At 39.4% G+C, this 20823-nt stretch overlaps 1 protein-coding gene across 2 annotated transcripts in view; it reads right to left on the reverse strand.

Annotated features, from left to right (window-relative positions):
- Nucleotides 1-13808: 13808 nt before the first annotated feature.
- The window catches only part of LYRM7 (LYR motif containing 7), a 30539-nt gene continuing 23524 nt past the window's right edge, over nucleotides 13809-20823 (reverse strand). For both annotated transcript variants that reach the window (XM_030926964.1, XM_010381562.2), the window contains exon 5: nucleotides 13809-15594. In XM_030926964.1, the coding sequence (XP_030782824.1) occupies nucleotides 15524-15594 (71 nt within the window). In that variant the 3' untranslated portion in view covers nucleotides 13809-15523. The remainder of the gene's footprint in view (nucleotides 15595-20823) is intronic.

The following is a 20823-nucleotide window of genomic DNA, read 5'->3' on the forward strand; positions in this document are numbered from 1 at the left end:
ATTTATTTCCCTAGCTCCTGAGAGTGTTGGCTGCAGAAGCTGATAGCTATGGCTCTTTCTAAGAGTTGTCCCACTGATGGAATTGTCTCACCAAGGTTATGTCTCTTCCCTGGGGCAGGCTTGTCCTCAATGCCAGGGAACAAAAGCCTGGTCCCCTTGCTTCAATTCAGAACAATTCTGAAGGCTATTTCAGCTCCAGGCCCCCTCTGCAGCTGCACTGAAATTCAACTACTCCCTCCAATCTTGCTTCCCTCACTTCCTGAGAGCACTTCCTAATTTAAAGCTCCTGTGTATAAATCTCTACATCGGTCTGTTTCTCTGGGAATCCTGTCTAAAACAGTAGACTTTTTACTGTTTCATGGCCACAGTAAAAGATAAGAGGGAAAAAAAAAGGCTACATAGAGCAGTTTGTGGCAGGAAGCTTAAGATCCCTCAAAGTACTCTTCTCTCACAAACAAAATCCTGTGTTTCTCTTTCGAATTTATATATTTTTAATTTTTTTTTTCTTCTGGAGACATGGTCTCACTGTGTTGCCCAGGCTGGAGTGCAGTGACTATTCTCAGATGTGATCACAGCTCACTGTGGACTTGAACTCTCTGGGCTCAAGTAATCGGCTTCCTGAGTAGCTAGGACTACAGGCACAGTCACTGCACTCATCTCCAACTTGCATTTTTAAAAATGGTGTTAGGTGTGAATTATTTCATACCAGGTTATTTATTTAAGACACTAAAAATACATCACATTTTGTTTTTATTATATTTTACAAAGCTTGTTCTAATACATTATTTTTATATTTTTAAAATACTGTATTTAATTGCTAATTAGTGCTAGTTTCATGGCAATTGCCTACTTCCTTGCTGGTCTTCCACACTAGACTGTCTTGTCTTTGAATCACTAGCACCTGTCTTTGAGACTGACCCTGGGCAAGTATTCAGTTAATCTTGGTTGAATAAATGAAGAGATTGCATTCAGTTGAAATTGAGGAAAAGATTATAGCAGAAGAAAAAAATCCTAAAGGTCCGAATCACATTTCATTGAATAAGATTTCTTATCCTCAGGAGACCAGAGCTATTAACAATGAATTGCCAGAAAGACATTTTAAAAACTTGTTTTTTTCAAAAAGAATCAGTATCCAGGCTGGGTGCAGTGGTTCACGCCTGTAATCCCAGAACTTTAGGAGGCTGAAGTGGGAGAATCACTTGAGGCCAGGAGTTCAAGACCAGACTGGGCAACATAGTGAGACCGTCTCTACAAAACTAAAAAAAAATTAGCCAGGTGTGGTGGTGTGTACCTGTAGTCCCAGCTACTTGGGAGGCTGAGGCAGGAGGATCACTTGAGCTCAGGAGGTTGAGGCTGCAGTGAGCCGTGACTGTGCCACTGCACTCCACCCTGAGTGACAGGGTAATGCCCTGTCTCAAAATAATAATAATAATAATAATAATAATAATAACAAGAATAATAAAGAAAAGAAAAAGAAAAAGAATTGGTATCTGGAATTCTGAGTTTGGCAACATGTAGACTAAGTTAATAGAACCCTACCCACAACAAAATTATGTATGAGATTCAATTTTAATTTCCTCCAACATTTTATTTTGAAAAACTTCAAAGCTAGAGTAAAGTTAAAAGTTGGAGAACAAAAATGAGCTCCCCCCTTTTCCCTCTCTTTCTTTATCTTTATGAACTAATAGATTATTATTATTTTTTTTTTTTTTTTTGAGATGGAGTTTTGCTCCTGTTGCCCAGGCTGGAGTGCAGTGACGTGATCTCGGCTCACCACAACCTCTGCCTCCTGGTATCAAGCGATTCTCCTGCCTCAGTCTCCCGAGTAGTAGCTGGGATTACAGGCATGTACCACCATGCCCGGCTAATTTTGTATTTTTAGTAGAGACGGGGTTTCTCCATGTTGGTCAGGCTGGTCCCGAACTCCCTACCTCAGGATATCCGCCCGCCTCGGCCTCCCAAAATGCTGGGATTACAGGCGTGAGCCACCGCGCCCAGTCGGATTATTATTATTTTTTATACAGTGTGCTAGTCTATCATGGTCATTATTATTTTTGATGATAAATTGTCCCATGTTTGATCAGCAAGTCTTCCTTCAATCTGACCTCTGTGTCATTTTAACATAACCCCACTAATCGTTTGTTATTTCTTTGCATTCTGGCACGTACTACATGGCTGAACTCACAAGAAAGGAGTTCTTGTGAACTCCCATATGCCAGAAAGAAAAGAGATCTGAAAGCAAAGTAGTGCATAACTGATTAGTACACTGACACTGATGTAGTCCTGGAGGTAATTAGGGAACTTAGAAATAAACCCTAACAGCTACACATATCCGTAAGTGGTGAGTGCAGCAGAGAGTAGAACTACGTTTTTGGCTTGGCATAAAGCTAGGACCCTTCAAAGGATTCTAAGTGCCATGAAAGGCGGATGAGAAACTCTCCCCATAAGCCTAAGGACAGCAAGGTTCCAGGGACTCTGGGTAGGGGGAAAAAAATCACTGGTGAGAGATAAAAATTGCCACACCATGGCGGGTGCAGTGGCTCACGCCTGTAATCCCAGCACTTTGGGAGGCCGAGGCGGGTGGATCACCTGAGGTCGGGAGTTCGAGACCAGCCTGACCAATATGGTGAAAACCCATCTCTGCTAAAAATACAAAAAATAGCTGGGCGTGGTGGCAGGCTTCTGTAGTCCCAGCTACTCGGGAGGCTGAGACAGGAGAATCGCTTGAACCCAGGAGGCAGAGGTTGCAGTGAGCCAATATCACGCCACTGCACTCCAGCCTGGGTGACAGAGTGAGACTCCATCTCAAAAAACAAAACAAAACAAAACAAAAAAACTGCCACACATGTGGTGATTTAGATTATTTAAATGTAATTAAATAAACTTATTTTACTTTATTTTTATTTTTTTGAGATAGGGTCTCACTCTGTCACCTAGGATGAAGTCCAGTGGTGCCATCATGGCTCACTGCAGCCTCCACCTCCCTGGGCTCAAGTGATCCTCCCACCTCAGCCCCCCAGTAGCTGAGATTACAGGCATGTGCCACCGAGCCCGGCTCATTTTTTAAATTTTTTGTAGATATGGGGTTTTGCAACGTTGCCCAGGCTGGTCTTGAAATCCTGGGCTCAAGCAATCCTCCTGCCTCGTCCTCCAAAATCCCCTTCTGGGATTACAGGCATGAACCACTGCACCAGGCAATTTAATTTTAAATGATTTGTGTGGAATGGAAGTCTCCAAAATACCCTCAGGGTGCCTAGCAAAGGCATGCACAAAATCTATTTGGAGGGACGTTCCCACAATCCACAACTCAACATATCTTCATAGAATTAACAATTGCCATTCAAGATGTACCCACAATAAAAAATGACAAGACACATGAGGAAAGAATGTGTGGTGAGCAAAGAGGAGTATTGACCATGCAGTACTTGATAGGTTAGGACATTCTGAAAGAAAGTATAAATTAGAATCTTTAAATGGTGAAATAAATGAGGAACCAGAATTAAACAAATCACTGTGAAAAAGGAACAATGAATTTTCCTAACAACTTATTTCTAATAATGTAGCAATTAAAAAATAAACCCAATAAAATTAAATAAGAAATACATGGTATGGATAAACAGCTGATTAGATACAACTAAGGAGAGTAGTGAATTAGAGCGGGTACCAAATTTGTGAAATTAAGCAAATTAACCAGAATGAAGCACAATGAGAGACGTCTGACAAGAATTCTTGTAGGAAAGAATAGAGACGGTGGGTTGTGGTGGCTCACACCTGTAATCCCGGCACTTTGGGAGGCTGAGGAGGGCGGATCACTTGAGATCAGGAATTCAAGACCAGCCTGGTCAACATGGCAAAACCTCATCTCTACTAAAAATACACAAATTAGCTGGGCATGATGGTGCACACCTGTAGTCCCAGCTACTCGGGAGGCTGAGGCAGGAGAACCACTTGAACTGGGAGGCAGAGGTTGCAGTGAGCTGAGATCCTGCCACTACACTCCAGCCTGGGCAACAGAGTGAGAATCCATCTCAAAAAAAAAAAAAAAAAAAAAAAAAAAAAAGAAAGAAAGAAAGAATAGAGAGTTTTTGTGAGGTAGTATTTGAAAATGGATGAGAATTTTCTAGAATTGATGCACAACATAAATCCTCAGTAAGATGAAGTAGACCAAGTGTTGAGTGGGATAAATAAAAATAAAACCTCTACCTAGAATACCAAAGAAAAGACAAAAATCTTACAAGCAATCATAAAGAAAGGGTGGATTAGCCAAAAGGATTTGCAAAGAGATAATAGACTTTTCAGCAGTAAAATGAGAGGGTAAAAGATAATGCAATATTATCTGTGAAGTGTTAAAGGAAAATAAAGCCTATGTAGAATTCTATACCAAACTATTATTCAGGATTAAGGGTGAAGATAAATATTTTTAGGGACAGTTTCACTGAAAGAACTATTAAGAATGCACTTCAAGAAGGAGGAAATTGAATTCAAAAAGGAAGAAGGATTCAAGAAGCAGTGGTGAACAAAGAAAATGTTGAATATGTAATTATATTTTAGTAAGCATTTAGTGTAAAGTGAAAAGTTAATGACTAATGAAGGAAGTGGTTAAAAGCAAGGTGGAACTACACATAAGGAGATTCACAAATATGTTAAAATAAATTGCCTCCATTACCTCTGTATCAGTCTGTTTGCGTTGCTATAAGGGAATACCTGGGGCTGGGCAATTCCTAAAGAAAAGAGGTTTAATTGGCTTACCATTCTGCAGGCTGTACAAGCATGACACCAGCATCTGCTCCACTTCTGATGAGGCCTCATGAAAGAAGATGAAGAGGGAGCCGGCTTATCACAGGGCAAGAGCAGGAGCAACAGAGATGGGGAGACGTGCCAAGCTGTTTTAAACAACCAGGTCTCTCATGAACTACCAGAGAGAGAACACACTCATCACCAAGGTGATGGTGCTAAGCCATGCATGAGGGATCCATGCCTATGATCCAAACACCTCCTACCAGTCCCCACCTCCAACAATGAGATTACATTTCAACATGAGATTTGAGGGTAGCAAATATCCAAACTATATCATCCTCCCCAAATTTCCTCATGCCCATTTTTAATCCCTCTTGCCCACCTGTCCCTCTGCCCTCATCTCTTGGAAACCACTGATCTGCTTTCTGTCACTATTGAGACAGGCAGGCTGGTTGGTTCCGTTTTAATGTGGTCTGGAGGAAAAGAACAAAAGCCCCTTGCTTAAGTGCTAGCTTACCTCTCAGCCAATTAGTAACAAAATGCCTAAGAAACTATCAAAAACAACTTCGTCCCTCAGGGAGCTAGGGACCTCCCCAGGGCTCTGCATGTGCAGCTAGACTTCATCTCCAACTTACAGTTACCCCTTCCTCATTTTAATGCTAACAATCACACCCAGGCCATGAAGATTTAAAATGCTAATGCTACATCGGATGTATGAAGAAGCATGTGGAGCCACTGTGCAAGTGCTAGAAAAAACCCTCCCATACATGCCCTGACCCAATCCTTCCCTATAGAGAGACTTATTAAAACTAATCCACACACTACCCTCAAGGAGCGGCCCATTCCTTTTGCTTTCATGGTGCTGGCTCCTTGTGCACAAGTTGAATAAAGTTTCCTTTGCTGCTATGTTTGGTGATCTCTCTTGATTTCTATACTGGGGGACTGCAAGAATCTGGGGCACCTGCCAGTAACACTATGAATTAGTTTGTAGTTTCTAAAATTTCATATAAATGGGAGTCATACAATATACACCTTTTTTTTTTTTTTTTTTTTTGGTCTGGTTTCTTTCACTCAGGATAAATATCTTGAGATTCATCCATGAGGTGACATATAGCTATTGCTGTTTCTTTTTATTCCTCAGAAGTATTCCATTGTTTGCATTTGTATGGATATACCGCAATTTATTCCTTCATCTGTTGATGATATTTGGGTTGTTTCCAGTTTCTGGCCATTTCAAATAAAGCTAATATAAATAAATCTTTGTATAGAAAATTCTTTCATTTTTCTTAGGTAAATACCAGGAGTAGAAAATTTGGATTATATGTGAGGTATGTGTTTAACTTTTTAAGAAACTGAACAGACGGGCACAGTGACTTACGCCTGTAATCCTAGCACTTTAGGAGGCCAACGCGGGCAGTTCATGAGGTCAGGAGTTCGAGACCAGCCTGGCCAACATGGTGAAACTCTGTCTCTACTAAAAAAACAAAAAATAAAAATAAAAATTAGCCAGGCGTGGTGGCACGCACCTGTAATCCCAGCTACTCAGGAGGCTGAGACAGGAGAATTGCTTAAACCTGGGAGGTGGAGGTTGCAGTGAGCTGAGATTGTACCACTGCACTCCAGCCTGGGTGACAAAGCAAGACTCTTGTCTCAGAAAAAAAAAAAAAAGAAAGAAGGTGAACAGCTTTCCAAAGTTGTTCTGCTCTTTTACATTCCCATAATCAACTTATGAAAATCCCAGGCCGGGCGCGGTGGCTCAAGCCTGTAATCCCAGCACTTTGAGAGGCCGAGACGGGCGGATCACGAGGTCAGGAGATCGAGACCATCCTGGCTAACACGGTGAAACCCCGTCTCTACTAAAAAATACAAAAAACTAGCCGGGCGAGGTGGCGGGCGCCTGTAGTCCCAGCTACTCGGGAGGCTGAGGCAGGAGAATGGCGTAAGCCCAGGAGGCGGAGCTTGCAGTGAGCTGAGATCCGGCCACTGCACTCCAGCCTGGGCGACACAGCAAGACTCCGTCTCAAAAAAAAAAAAAAAAAAGAAAAAAAAAAAAAAAAAAGAAAATCCCAGGCCGGGTGTGGTGGCTCATGTCTATAATCTGAGCATCTGGGAGGCCAAGGCAGACGGATCACTTGAGGTCAGGAGTTTGAGATGAGTCTGGACAATATGGTGAAACCCATCTCTACCAAAAATACAAAAATTAGCCAGGTGTGGTGACACGTGCCTGTAATCCCAGCTACTAAAGAGGCTGAGGCATAAGACTTGCCAACATGTGGTATGGTCAACCATTCTAATATTGGCCATTCTAATAGGTATGTAGTAGCATTTCATTGTAATTTTTAATGTCCAGTGACTAATGATGTTGAACAACTTTTCATATGCTTATTTTCCACTTGAGTATCTTTTCGGAGGAAGTGTCTGTTCAAATATTTATCTATTTTTAAAATTGGGTTGTTTTCTCATTATTGAAAGTTCTTTATATATTGTGGGTAAAAGTTATCAGATATACAATTTATAAATATTTTCTCCAAGTCTGTGGCTTGTGTTTTCATTCTCTTAAAAGTTACTTTTACAGAGCAAAACATTTTTATGAAGTTCAGTTCGTTTTTTAAAAATATATTATGCTTTTAGCGTTGTATCTAAAAAATATTTTCCTAAAAAAGGTCACAAATATTTTTCTCTTTGCTTCAAGTAGTTTTGTAGTTTTAGGTGTGAAAGGAAAATATCTTGGGCCCCCAAAATCACTAAGCTAAACAGAAAGAAAATTCAAGCTGGGAACTGCTTAGGGCAAACTTGCCTCCCATCCTATTCAAAGTCATCCCTCTGCTCACTGAGATAAATGCATATCTGATGGCCTCTTTTGGAAAGGCTAATCAGAAACTCAAAAGAATGCTGCCTTTGTCTCTCATTGAATGATGTCTCATGTCTCCCTAAAATGTATAAAACCAAGTTTTGTCCTGACTACCTTGGGCACATAGCATCAGGACTTCCTGAGGCTGTGTCATGAGCACGCATCCTCAACCTTGGCAAAATAAACTTTTCAAATTAACTGAGACCTGTCTCAAATTTTGGGGGTTCACATAGGTTCTACATTTAGTTCTAAATATTGATTTTTAATTTTTGTATATGATATGAGGCATGGATCAAAGTTTTTTTGGATATGGAGACTTAATTTTAATCTTTGTTATGACAGATTTAGCTATTTATGGACCTTTATTATTCCTCATACATTTTTGAGTTTTACTAGTTCCTTACATCTTACTGGAATTTTAATTGCAATTACAGTCAATGTAGAGATTAATTTGGGGGAGAATCAACATGAGCCTACAGTGTTTCTCCAAGACAGTTTCACTGAAACTGTCTTGCCAAATTCATCAGTTACCTCCATGTTGCTAAATCCAACAGGCAAGTTTTAATCTAAATCTTACTTGGCCTTTCAGTAGCATTTGGCAAAGGGTACCATTTCCTCTTCAATGAAACTTGGTTTCCAGGACTCTATATCAGAGATTAGCAAACTTTTTCTGTAAAGTACCAGATAGCAACTCTAAACTTTGAGGCCCTTATAATCTCTTTTGCAATTACTCAACTCTGCCTGTACTGACTACAGTGTGAAAGCAGCCATAGACAATACGTAAACAAATAAAAGGCAGCAAGTTACATTTGGCCTCTGTGAGCTATAGTTTGCCAACTTTTGCTCAGCATTCTCCTCATTTTAATCCTTTCATTCATCCTTACCTTACCTTTTCTGTCTCCTGTGTTTGTTGCTCCCTGTTCCCTTAACCTGTCAACATCAGAGCAACCAGGACCTAATTTTTGACCTTTCTTCTTATCTATAATAGATTTGTTGATGATATCACCCAATGTCACGATTTTTTTATCTACACTAATAAATCCCAAATTTGTATCTCCAGCTCAGATCACATACTAAATTCCAGATGTTATATCCAATGTCCTTTTAACATCTCCACTTCGATATCTAATAAGCATCTCAATCAAGACATGTCCAGAACTCCTCTGTCTTCACAAACCTACTCTGTTTTCAACATAGTATTAGTCAAGGTCTCCAAAGAGAATCAATAGGATATATGTGTATTTATACCTATGTATTGACTGATAGAGGAAATCCATTACAGCTACTGGCTCAGTTACAGAAGCTAAGAAGTTTAACAATCTTACATGTGCAAGTTGAAGAACCAGGAAAACTGGTGGTGTAATTTAGCTTGAGTCCAAAGGCCTGAGAATTGGGAACTGACAGTGGAAGTCCTGGTCTTAGCCTGAAAGCCTGAGAACCAGGAGCACTGATATCAGTAGATACATGTCTTAGTTCAAGCAGAGAGAGCAAATTTGCCCTTTCTCATCTGTTCGATTCTAGTCTGGACTTCAAAAAATTGGATGATGCCCACCCACATTGGTGAGAGTGACATTCTTTACTGAGACTACCAAGTGAAATGCTAATCTCTTCTAGAAACACCCTCACAGACACCCCAGAACTAATATTTACCAGCTATATGGGCATCCCTTAGCCCAGTCAAGTTTATCATAAACTAAAAGACAAGCCACATATTGGAAAAAGATAATTAACAAAGGATTAGTATCCAGAATATATAAAGGATTGGTCAGAAAAAGCCAGACAACCCAATAAAGAGGACAAAAGATATAGACTCACATTCATAATGGAAAACCATAATGGCCAATAAACATATGACAAGATGATCTGCCTCCCCAGTAATAAAGAAACGCAAATTAAAACAATATACCATTTTATATCCATTAGTTTGACAATGAGAAAAATCACACGTAACAGTGAGGATGTGGGGAAATGGGAACTTTCACACACTGTCCATTGGAATGTAAACTGGTACAACTATTTTAAAGAGCAATTTAAAAATTTCTGGAAAAGCTGAATATGCATGTACCCTAGGACTCAACAGTTCTGCTTCTTGGTGTGTATGTCCGGGTAAACTTTTTCATGGGTGTAAAAATCTATGTGCTGGAGTGTTTTGAAAATTGGTTTGCAACATAAAAAAACTGGAGACAATACTATCACTCATCAACAGAGACATGAATAAACAAACTTGTTTACTCTTACAATGGAATAAAACATAAAATACCTAAATTCATGCCAAATTATGGCGAAATCACCAAAACCTAATGTATGATGAAAAGCTGCAGAATACATGGAGCATAACACCATTCATTTACATTTTAAAATCACAAAACAACTGTTTTTTGAATATATACACACTTGGTAAAAGTATAAACACAAGTATGGGAATGATATCCACAAACTATAAAACAGTAATTATCCCTGGAGAGAGAGGATAAAGAGAAGGGTGGGGTTTAGCTTTACAAGATTTTATGACTTGGACCTTTAAACAAATACGGCAAAATGTAACAACTGTCAAACGTGGGAATTAGGTTCATGAGTGTGCTATATTATTTGCTAACATTTAAAATATTTTATAATAATTTTATATTAAAAATCACTAGTAGCTTATTGTCTTTTAACACTTATATGTTGATATACTCACTGTAAACAATATTTAAACGTGCAGGAGTAAATAGAATAAAAGTTCTCATTTACTGCTTCCTTCCCTAAATCTCTTTTCCTCCCCGATTAACTACTAACATTTATCATGTATCGCTTCTACCCATACGTACATACATATGCAAATACGTATACAAAAACAGTTTTCTTGTATATAAGTGAATTCCTAGCAACACCTGCTTACACACACACACACACACACACGATGAATATCCCTTTTCTGAAATACTTTGGATCAGAAGTGTTTCGGATTTAATTTTTTTTTATTTTTTTGTATTTTGGCTTACTTGCATTATATATTTACAGGTTGAGCATTCCAAATCTGAAAATCTGAAATCTTCTAGGGGCCATTTCCTTTGAGCATCAGTCATGTCGGTAGGTCAGAAAGTTTTGGACTTTGGAGCATTTGAATTTCTGGATTAGGGCTACCCAATCTTCTGTGTGTGTGTGTATCCTCATCCTTTTCAACTCCTGGAAAATATTCCAGAGTATAAATAAACCATCTTTTCTTTCATCGTACCCTAACTTTGGAAACTTATCTGTTTTAAATTGTTTAAAATTACAATGCTACAGCAATTTCTGTACATATATCTGAATACACATTTATTAGTATTCTTGTGAGTTTTTGAGATATAGACTGAATATATTTAAAATTTTGATGATGTCAATTTTCCTTTCAAAAAGGCCCCATAGTCAGGCGTGGTGGCTCGAGTCTCTACTCTCAGCTATTAATGATGTTGGGAAGATTGCTTGAGTCCAGAAGTTCGAGTCCAGCCTAGACAACATGGAGAGACCTTGTCTCTTAAAAAAAAAAAAAAACCCAAAGAAACAAAAGGCCATATAATTTATATTCCTTTAAAAATGATATGGCACTGCCTATTTTCTTACAGTTTTACAACCTTTACAAATATTGGATATGTTTCTTTAACTTGTGACAACTTGATGAACAAACATGTTTCATTTTAATTTACATTTCCCTCATTACTAGAGACTTAGTATTTCTCCTTTTGTGAATTTCTTATTTGTATCATTTGCCCATCTTTCATTCGAGTTGTTTTGCTAATTGATTCATAGGATCAATTAACTATTTTAATCCTGACATAGGTGGCAAATAACTTTCTCTAAACTTTATTTATAGTAGCTTTCACAGAATACAGAAGTTTTACATTTTTATGTGGAGGTATTTGTCAATCTGTTGGGATTCTGAGAAATTTTTTTTCTTTTTTTGAGACGGAGTTTTGCTTTTGTTGCCCAGGCTGGAGTGCAATGGTGCGATCTCAGCTCACTGCAACCTCCGCCTCCTGGGTTCAAGCGATTCTCGTGCCTCAGCCTCCCGAGTAGCTAGGATTACAGGCATGCACCACCCTACCTGGCTAATTTTGTATTTTTAGTAGAGACGGGGTTTCTCCATATTGGTCAGTCTGGTTTTGAACTCCCAACCTCAGCTGATCTGCCCACCTTGGCCTCGCAAAGTGCTGGGATTACAGGCGTAAGCCACCGCACCTGGCCTCAATACATTTTTGAAAAACTGTCATCTCCAGAATTTTCAATTGTCCTATCGGGGAACATAGTATATCTCTCCTTTTTAAGTGTTATAGCTTATTTTAAAAGTCTATTCCCAGACTTTAAAAAGTCTACTTTATAGTTTTGCATGCTATTACAAATAGGATGTTTTCCATTTCTGATTGGTAACAACTGATATACAGTAAAACTATATTAATTTTGCATGTATCCACTTTGGCTTCAGAAAACTCGCCTCAGAACTGGAATCTTCATTTCTTTATTGACCTATGGCTTTGTGTTTAGAGTTAAATTATGTGCTTTGTCAATAGGTATGGAAATTCCACACATTCTTATTCTCATGTGCTTTTTTGGTATTGTACTGATGCTGTGAGATGCATCTACAGGAAAATAAGAACCAACTTAAACACAGTTTGACTAAAATCTTAATTTTAATGTTCTGAATTAGAAGTTGTACAAACTACCTGCCATATTCCCTCAGCTTCGAATCTACATATGCTTCTCAAATCCGACTCTCCTGCTATATACCATTTCTAACTTCAGCTAAAAGATTGTTTTAGAAAGTCCTGCTGGGCCTCTGAGTCTGAATATTTGCAATTAGAATTCATATACCCCACTTTCACTAGATCTCAACAGTCAAAGCAAAATTATATTTGGGCAACCCCTTTTGTGAATACAGAAAACTTAAAAAAAAAAAAAAAAAAACAAATAAAAAACATTTAATTAACGCTGGTTATGGTGGCATGCACCTGTAGTCCTAGCTACTTGGGAGCCTGAGGCAGATCGCTTGAGGTCAGAAATTCTAGGCTGCAGTGTGCTATGATTGTGCCTATGAATAGATACTGCACTCCAGCCTGGGCAACATGGTGAGATACCCACGTGCAAAAAAGTTTTATTTTTTTCTTTTTTTGAAACGGAGTCTTGTTCTCTCAGGCTGCAGTGCAGTGGCACGATCTTGGCTCACTGAAACCTCCACTTCCCTGGCTCAAGCAATTCTCCTGCCTCAGCCTCCTGACTAGCTGGGATTACAGGTGTGCGCCACCACGTCCTGCTAATTTTGCATTTTTAGTAGAGATGGGGTTTCTCCATGTTGGTCGAGCTGGTCTCGAACTCTCAACTTTAGGTGATCCACCCGCCTCAGCCTGCCAAAGTGCTGGGATTTCAGGCGTAAGCCACCATACCCTGCCATGAATTACTTTATTTAATTAAACTATTAAATAACCAGTTAAAATCCATTTGAAATATAAATATGTAAGAATGTGGTGGCTTACACCTGTAATCCCAGCACTTTGGGAGGCCAAGGTGGGAGGATCACCCGAACTCAGGAATTTGAGACCAGCCTGCCCAACATAGTGAGAGCCTGTCCTTACTAAAAATAAAAAAAAAATAGGTGTGGTGACGCATACCTGTAGCCTCAGCTATTTGGGAGGCTTAGGGAGAATTGCTGAGCCCCAGGGGTCAAGGCTTTAGTGAGCCATGATTGCACCACTGAACTCCAACCTGGGTGACACAGCAAAACTCAATCTCAAAAAATAAATAAATTAGCATATGCTATATAAACAATAGAGTGCCACAACTTTCACAATTTTGTGACAGTCAAGCCTGTTGTTGACATGTTTATATACTTCACAGGAACTTTATTTGTTTTTGAGATGGAGTTTCACTCTTGTTGCCCAGGCTGGAGTACAATGGCATGATCTCAGCTCACCACAACCTCCGTCTCCTGGGTCAAGCAATTCTCCTGCCTCAGTCTCCCGAGTAGCTGGGATTACAGGCATGTGCCACCACGCCTGGCTAATTTTGTATTTTTTTTAGTAGAGATGGGTTTCTCCATGTTGGTCAGGCTGGTCTAGAACTCCCGACCTCAGGTGATCCACCTGCCTCAGCCTCCCAAAGTACTGGGATTTACAGGCGTGAGCCACTGTGCCTAGCCAGGAACTTTATTGTGTAGTCTTATGGCATGAAAGTACAATATCATATCTACCTATCTATATCAATATACCTTTTTTTTTTTGAGACAGAGTCTCACTCTGTCCCCCAGGCTGGAGTGCAGTGGCACAATCTCGGTTCACTGCAACCTCTGCCTCCTGGGTTCAAGCGATTTTTCTGCCTCAGCCTCCCAAGTACCTGGGACTACAGGCGCCCGCCACCATGCCTGGCTAATTTTTGTATTTTTATTAGAGATGAGGTTTCACCATATTGGCCATGCTGGTCTCCAACTCCTGACCTTGTGATCCGCCTGCCTCAGCCTCCCAAAGTGCTGGGATTACAGGTGTGAGCCACCGTGCCCAGCCCTATATCAATAAGTCTTAAAATCTCTAAGCCACTATCTTTAATAACCATGTGAATTATTAATCTCATTTGCTACTAATAATGACTATAAGAAAGCAATCTGGAGTTATTTAAACTAATGTGAATGAAAAATGGAACCAGGGAATTCAGGTTAAAGAAAAAAAGCTCAGTGATAAAATATTCAATAACACTAAAATACAGAATATACATTAAATTTAAATAACGTCAGCCAATTTTCCTCAAAATATGTCATATAGACACTAAAATAACTGTAAGTCAGCACCTTTATATAGTGATTATATAGTGTGATGACATTCAACATTCTCTTATAAGGGCAAATTTCAAATTTGAAACAACTTTCATTTTTCTCTAGGTATAACTTCTAGATACATAACAATGCTTGCATCGAGAATCTTGCAATAATTAAAAACCCTGTATCATCATCAAATGAGAGAATTTATCAGTGAATGGGAGAAAACATACTATTCACTGAGAAAACAGAACGGCAAAGATACACAGATAAAAGAGAAACAACAAGAATATTAAACAGGATTTTACAGTTCCTAGTGTTAGATGGTAGACTGCCAGGCCCTTTTGTGATACTGCCCATCTTCTCAAGGACAGGACATGTGGAAGAAGAGAAGCCATTTAAGTTTCATTAATGAAAACGAAGAGAATGTAGACACCTACTACATTTCACAGTAAAGTCTAACTTGGTCTAAATACAGCTAATTCTACTAAGGCCATATTACTTAGTTTGATCAAAGGCCACTATTTCCTCTTTAAATTAGGATTTCTTTATTCCATAGTGACCCTAGGTGAATTCATCTATTTTCAGAAGACTGATAAAAAAAAGTCTTTATAAGAACACAGAGATACTCTCTATCTCTAAAAAGAAACTGTACAATTATATGTTAGCTACAGAAATAATCCCAGTGCTTTAGAAAACAAATGCCACTTTCTGTAGAGAGCTGGCACACACTGTGATTTTTTTGACTAATTTAATATTTTTTAGGACTAAATATCATTTTAATCTAATAATTTAAATGTAATAATTGCATTTCACATGGCAGGAAAACTCACCAATTTGTAAAAGCACCACATTCTCAAATAGCTATGGTAAGACCAAATACTCATCAAGGTCAAAGAGTGAATATATCTCCCTAAGCGTTTATTTTCCTTTATGAAATTTGATTTTCAATGAATGAAATGTTTTCTTATCTAATTTCCTTTAGAAATACTTAATTATGTTCTTTAGTTCTCAGTAATGACCTTTTAACATGAAATTTAAATATGAAGCTATTCTGTAATTCATTCATTTTCAATATGTCAGTTCAGAGAAAAATGTCTGCATTTCCAGGACTTTTGCCAGAGTTGTAGATTTTAAAGTGAGAAAGTGCAAAGACTTGTTGTATTCTAGAAAACTCATTGCTTCTGAGTTGGTGCATCACAGTATGGCACATTTTCTACAAGAAGGTCTTTCCTAGGGACCAGTTCTGAAAGAAAAAAAAAAAAAAGAGAATAATTAACATCACTAAAATTAGAATTAAATGCAAGGACACTCATTTCCCCCTAAAATTTATAATAGTAAAATATCTAATTTTAAGATAAATCTTACAGGGATATTTTATTTCAGCTGATATCTAAGGTGGCATCCTTGACTCTAATTAGAATTAATAGCATTCTCATTTCAGATTATATAAAAACATATATGATCCACTTAACCCTTTATTATTAAATACAGCAAATTAAATAACTGAAGAGAATTCACCTAAAACTTCTATTATTGGCCATTTAATTACCAATTACTGATAATGAAAACAATTGGAAATTTTGCTTATACTATCTACTATATGAAAAGCAAGACTGGTCTCCTAATTTAAAGATTATAAATTTTATATAACAATGGTTCTTAAAAGAGGGTGTTTTGGGTGTTCACATCAACTGGAGAATGCTACTGGAAGTTAGTGGGCAGGAGCCAGAGATGCTAAACCTTCTGTAATGGACAGTCTGGCATAGTGAAGAACTGTCCTGTCAAAAATGCCAATAGTGCCCACATTGACAAATACCATAAAACAACAACAAAAACCTGTTGAGCCCTAGGTAAGACGTTTTGCTGGAGTCAAGATAAAGCTCTTAAGACACAAATTTTTGGCTGGGCATGGTGACTCATGGCTGTAATCCCAGAACTTTGGGAGGCTAAGGCGCTATGATCATTTGAGGTCTGGAGTTGGAGACTAGCCTGACTAACATGGTGAAACCTCATCTCTAAAAATACAAAAAAAAAAAAAAAATCAGCTGGGTGTGGTGGTGCATGCCTATAGTCCAGCTACTTGGGAGGCTGAGGCACAAGAATCGCTTGAACATGGGAGGCAGAGGTTGCAGTGAGTTGAGATGGTGCCACTGCATTCCAGCCTGGGTGATACAGTGAGAGTCCATCTCTAAAAAAAAAAAAGTTCCAAATTTTTGAGGAGATACATGATTTCTTCTTCTTTTCTCCAGAAGAGTTGAATCTAGATGAGCTATCAATCAAAAAATGCTTGCACGACCTTCTATAAAGTAACCTGCCTATACTTTTCAAAACATCATGGACATGAAAGACGAAGAAAGACTGAAGGACTGCTCTAGAATAAGGATGACTAAAGAGACATGATGACTACATGCAATGTGTGATCCCCAATAGGATACTGGTCCACAGGGAATTTTTTTTCCTTTTGCCATAAAAGACATTATGAGGACAAATGGAAAGATTTAAATGATAGCATTGCATCAATGTTAATACCCTGGTTTTGGTCATTATATTGCAGTTGTGTTAGAGAATGTCCTTGTATATTTAGGAAATACACATTGAAGTATCTTAAAGAAATATACTCTAAAGTATTTCTCCAGAAGATCTAGACCCAAATGGGCTGTCATAATTTTAAAAATGTTCATTTTGGGGTAAATAGGCATTATGTCTGCAACTTACTCTCAGAAAGTTCAGGAAAAAAAAAGAGGGAAGCTGAGGTGGGAAGATTGGGCATGGTGGTACACACCTGTATTCCTAGCTGCTTAAGAGGCTGAAGCAGGAGGATTGCTTGAGCCCAGGAGTTTGAGGTTACAGTGAGCAATAATTATGCTACTGCACTCCAGCCTAGGAGACAGAGAGACTCTCTCTAAACAAAACAAAACAAACAAAAAAAAGACAACACTAAAACAAATTCAACCCAAAAGGCAAACTGAATATTTCACTTAATTAAAGAAGAACTGGTCTGACTAAAAATAGCCAACTTATTAGCCAGATGATAAATTTGGCTTACTAAAATGAAAAGCAGTTAAATAATTATTATTTAATAATTGTTTATATCTCACTTGCTTTTACCAAACCCATGGAGATTTCATCAGAGAATAAATGGTAGTGTATGTTTTCACTTACTAACAATGGCAATAATTTGTTTCACTTATCAAACCTATATGTGCCTATTTCAAGCTAGACATTACATCAAGAAATTAAGATATGAAGGTGAATATATGATAGTCTCTTCAGATTCAAGGAGCTCACAATCTAATGGAAAAGACAGGTAGACAAACAACAAATTCTAGTATAATGTCATGTGTTACAACAGTGGAACAAGACTTTTTTTTTTTTTTTTTTTTTTTTTTTTTTGAGGCGGAGTCTCGCTCTGTCGCCCGGGCTGGAGTGCAGTGGCCCGATCTCAGCTCACTGCAAGCTCCGCCTCCCGGGTTTACGCCATTCTCCTGCCTCAGCCTCCCGAGTAGCTGGGACTACAGGCGCCCGCCACCTCGCCCGGCTAGTTTTTGTATTTTTAGTAGAGACGGGGTTTCACCGTGTTAGCCAGGATGGTCTCGATCTCCTGACCTCGTGATCCGCCCGTCTCGGCCTCCCAAAGTGCTGGGATTACAGGCTTGAGCCACCGCGCCCGGCCGGAACAAGACTTTTATGGGAGAATGGAAAAATAAATGGTTAAATATACCCATATCATTTTAGAGTATGCTCAGCTCTGAATAACCAAAGTCCAACAAGCTGGTTTAAATAAGTAAGAGATTTAATTTTTCTCATATTATCAAGAAACACAGATTAAAGGCCAGGCATGGTGGCTCGTGCTTGTAATCCCAGCACTTTGAGAGGCCAAGGTGGGTGGATCACAAGGCATGGGTTCGAGACCAGCCTGGCCCACACAGTGAAACCCCATCTCTACTAAAAATACAAAAATTAGCTGGGCATGGTGGCAGGCACCAGCTACTAGGGAGGTTGAGGCAGGAGAATCGCTTGAACCCGGAAGGCGGAGGTTGCAGTGAGCTGAGATCGCGCCACTGTACTCCAGCCTGGGTGACAGAGCTAGACTCCGTCTCAGAAAAATAAAAAAAAGAAATACAGATTAAGGCAGTTCTGGGCTAGTGCTTGTCCTTAGTGATACTAAGGACCCAGGCTCTTTCTCTCTTCCTGTTCTGCTACCTTCCATGAGTGGTTTTGTCTTCACTGCCGCTGTCATATCACATCTGTACTCCAGATGTGAAGAAGAGAGAAGAGAAAAGGGCAAAACGAGAGTGCCAGCTCAGCCTATTCCTTTTAAACAGGAAAACAATGACTTTCTTGGAAGTAACACCCAATAGACAGGGTTTATATAGACCAGAAAGGTGTCACATGGTCTGGAAAATAACTTTTTTTTTTTTTGCTTGGTACATTGCACCCTGAACACAATTTTTCAGTTAGTAAAAAAGAACAGGAGAAGCCAAGTGCTGTGGCTCACACCTATACTCCTAGTACTTTAGGAGGCCAAGGCAGTTGGATTGCCTGAGCTGTAGTCCCAGCTATTCAGGAGGTGTGAACCCGGGAGGCAGAGGTGGCAGTGAGCAGAGATCGTGCCACTGCACTCCAGCCTGAGCGACAGGACACTCTATCGCAAAAAAAAAAAAAAAAAAAAAGGGAGAGAGAGAACAGGAGGATAGATACTGGAGAGACAACAAGCACCCCCCTTCCCCGCCTTTGGCTATGCAAAATGCATATACATCCTTCTTTCCATCTGTAGAATACATCCACTCACTACCTGTCCCCTAAGGTCTCATCCAGACTGAAATCAAGGATGTTTGGTTACAGTGCTAGTTTTTCCATTAGGTTCCGCTGAGCCTCATCGTTCTAAGTTGGAGATATTGGGGAAGATGCCCTTTTTGGGGCCTTAAAAGCTTTCATAGTCCACTTCCTGGTAATAGGAGTTTAGGGGCCCAGGGTGGCCTTAAGAGGTGAAAAGAGTTAGCCAGGCTTGGGGTTTCTTGGTAATAAAATTCACTCAAAAACTTTATAAGCTTCAAATTGGTTTCCAGTCACTTCCATGCACAAGTAGCCACAGAAAAATAAGCACGAAGACTGTCATCCTTTGGTAGCAGCCTCTATGTTCTGCCCATCTCCCTAACCCTTACCTTAGTGACCACTTCTTAAAGAAATGAAGAATAGTAAGCTCCAGTCAGTAAATGAATCACGTATTAATATTTGTCTGGAAGAATGAGAAGTCTTGAGGCATCGATCTTATTTCATGTTACAGCTCAGAATTCCCCTGCTTGTATTGGCTTTAGTTTTTGTGGATATGAACGATTAGCATTTTTAACTCTTCAAGGCTCTCTGAATTATGGGACTCTTAATCAATTAGACTCTAAGATGCAGACAGAAGCGTGCCTTTTAGCAAAGTAATACTTCTATCTCTACTTTGTGGGCTAGCTTAATCTGCATTCATCCTCTTTTTCAATTTTATTTATTATTACTACTATTATTATTATTATTGTTATTATTATTATTATTATTTTTTTTGAGATGGAACCTCACTCTGTCTGTTGCCCAGGCTGGAGTGCAGTAGCTGTGATCTCGGCTCACTGCAACTTCCGCCTTCCAGGTTCAAGCGATTCTCCTGCCTCATCCTCCCGAGTAGCTGAGATTACAGGTGTCCACCACCATACCCGGCTAATTTTCGTATTTTTCAGTAGAGACGGGGTTTCACCATGTTGGCCAGGGGGCTGGTCTTGAACTCCTGACCTCAGTGATCTGCCCACCTCAGCCTCCCAAAGTGCTGGGATAACAGGCATGAGCCACCGTACCCAGCCAATTTTATTTTGCCTAACTCATATCACCAGGAAGTGGACTATAAAAGCTTTAACTTTTGGCCTTGGTTACTAGTCCCAGAAGCAGCCTCTGGCTGCTTAGAAGCTGAAAAGGCATAAACAGGTTGTTTCAAATTGTCAAGAACCAGGCAGGCTTGAGACTAAGCTTCCAGGAGCAATAACCAAAGCCATACCACAGAAATAGGCTAATGATAAAAACTGCCGCTCTCTCATGGGATGCCAGAAGAAAATGCTGCCATTTTTACCCTCATGGAATACAAGATGCTATACTTCGGATGTTGCCAGAAACTCAACTTTACTATGTCTGCTCTTGCCACCATACCAGTGCTACTTCTCTTCTCCATGAGGAACTTGATCCTGAAACCACTGATGCTACTCCTGCCAGCAAAACTGATTCTGTGCTGAAAAGAAGTGAGTGTGCGTCACCTAATCAAACACCTGTGCCTGAGCTACAAAGGAAACTGAGGAACTTAAACTTCCTAGGTTCTGTCTTAGGGATTTAGAATTCAGGCAGATGGAAATTCTTGAAACAAAGCAGGGTTATTCAAAGAGTAGTAAATCACTGGAAAACCTGTCAAATATCCACTATTCTATTTCTTTACCCAATTCACCTT

The sequence above is a fragment of the Rhinopithecus roxellana genome, chromosome 3 (genome assembly GCF_007565055.1).
Source record: "Rhinopithecus roxellana isolate Shanxi Qingling chromosome 3, ASM756505v1, whole genome shotgun sequence".
In the NCBI taxonomy this organism is placed as follows: Eukaryota; Metazoa; Chordata; class Mammalia; order Primates; family Cercopithecidae; genus Rhinopithecus; species Rhinopithecus roxellana.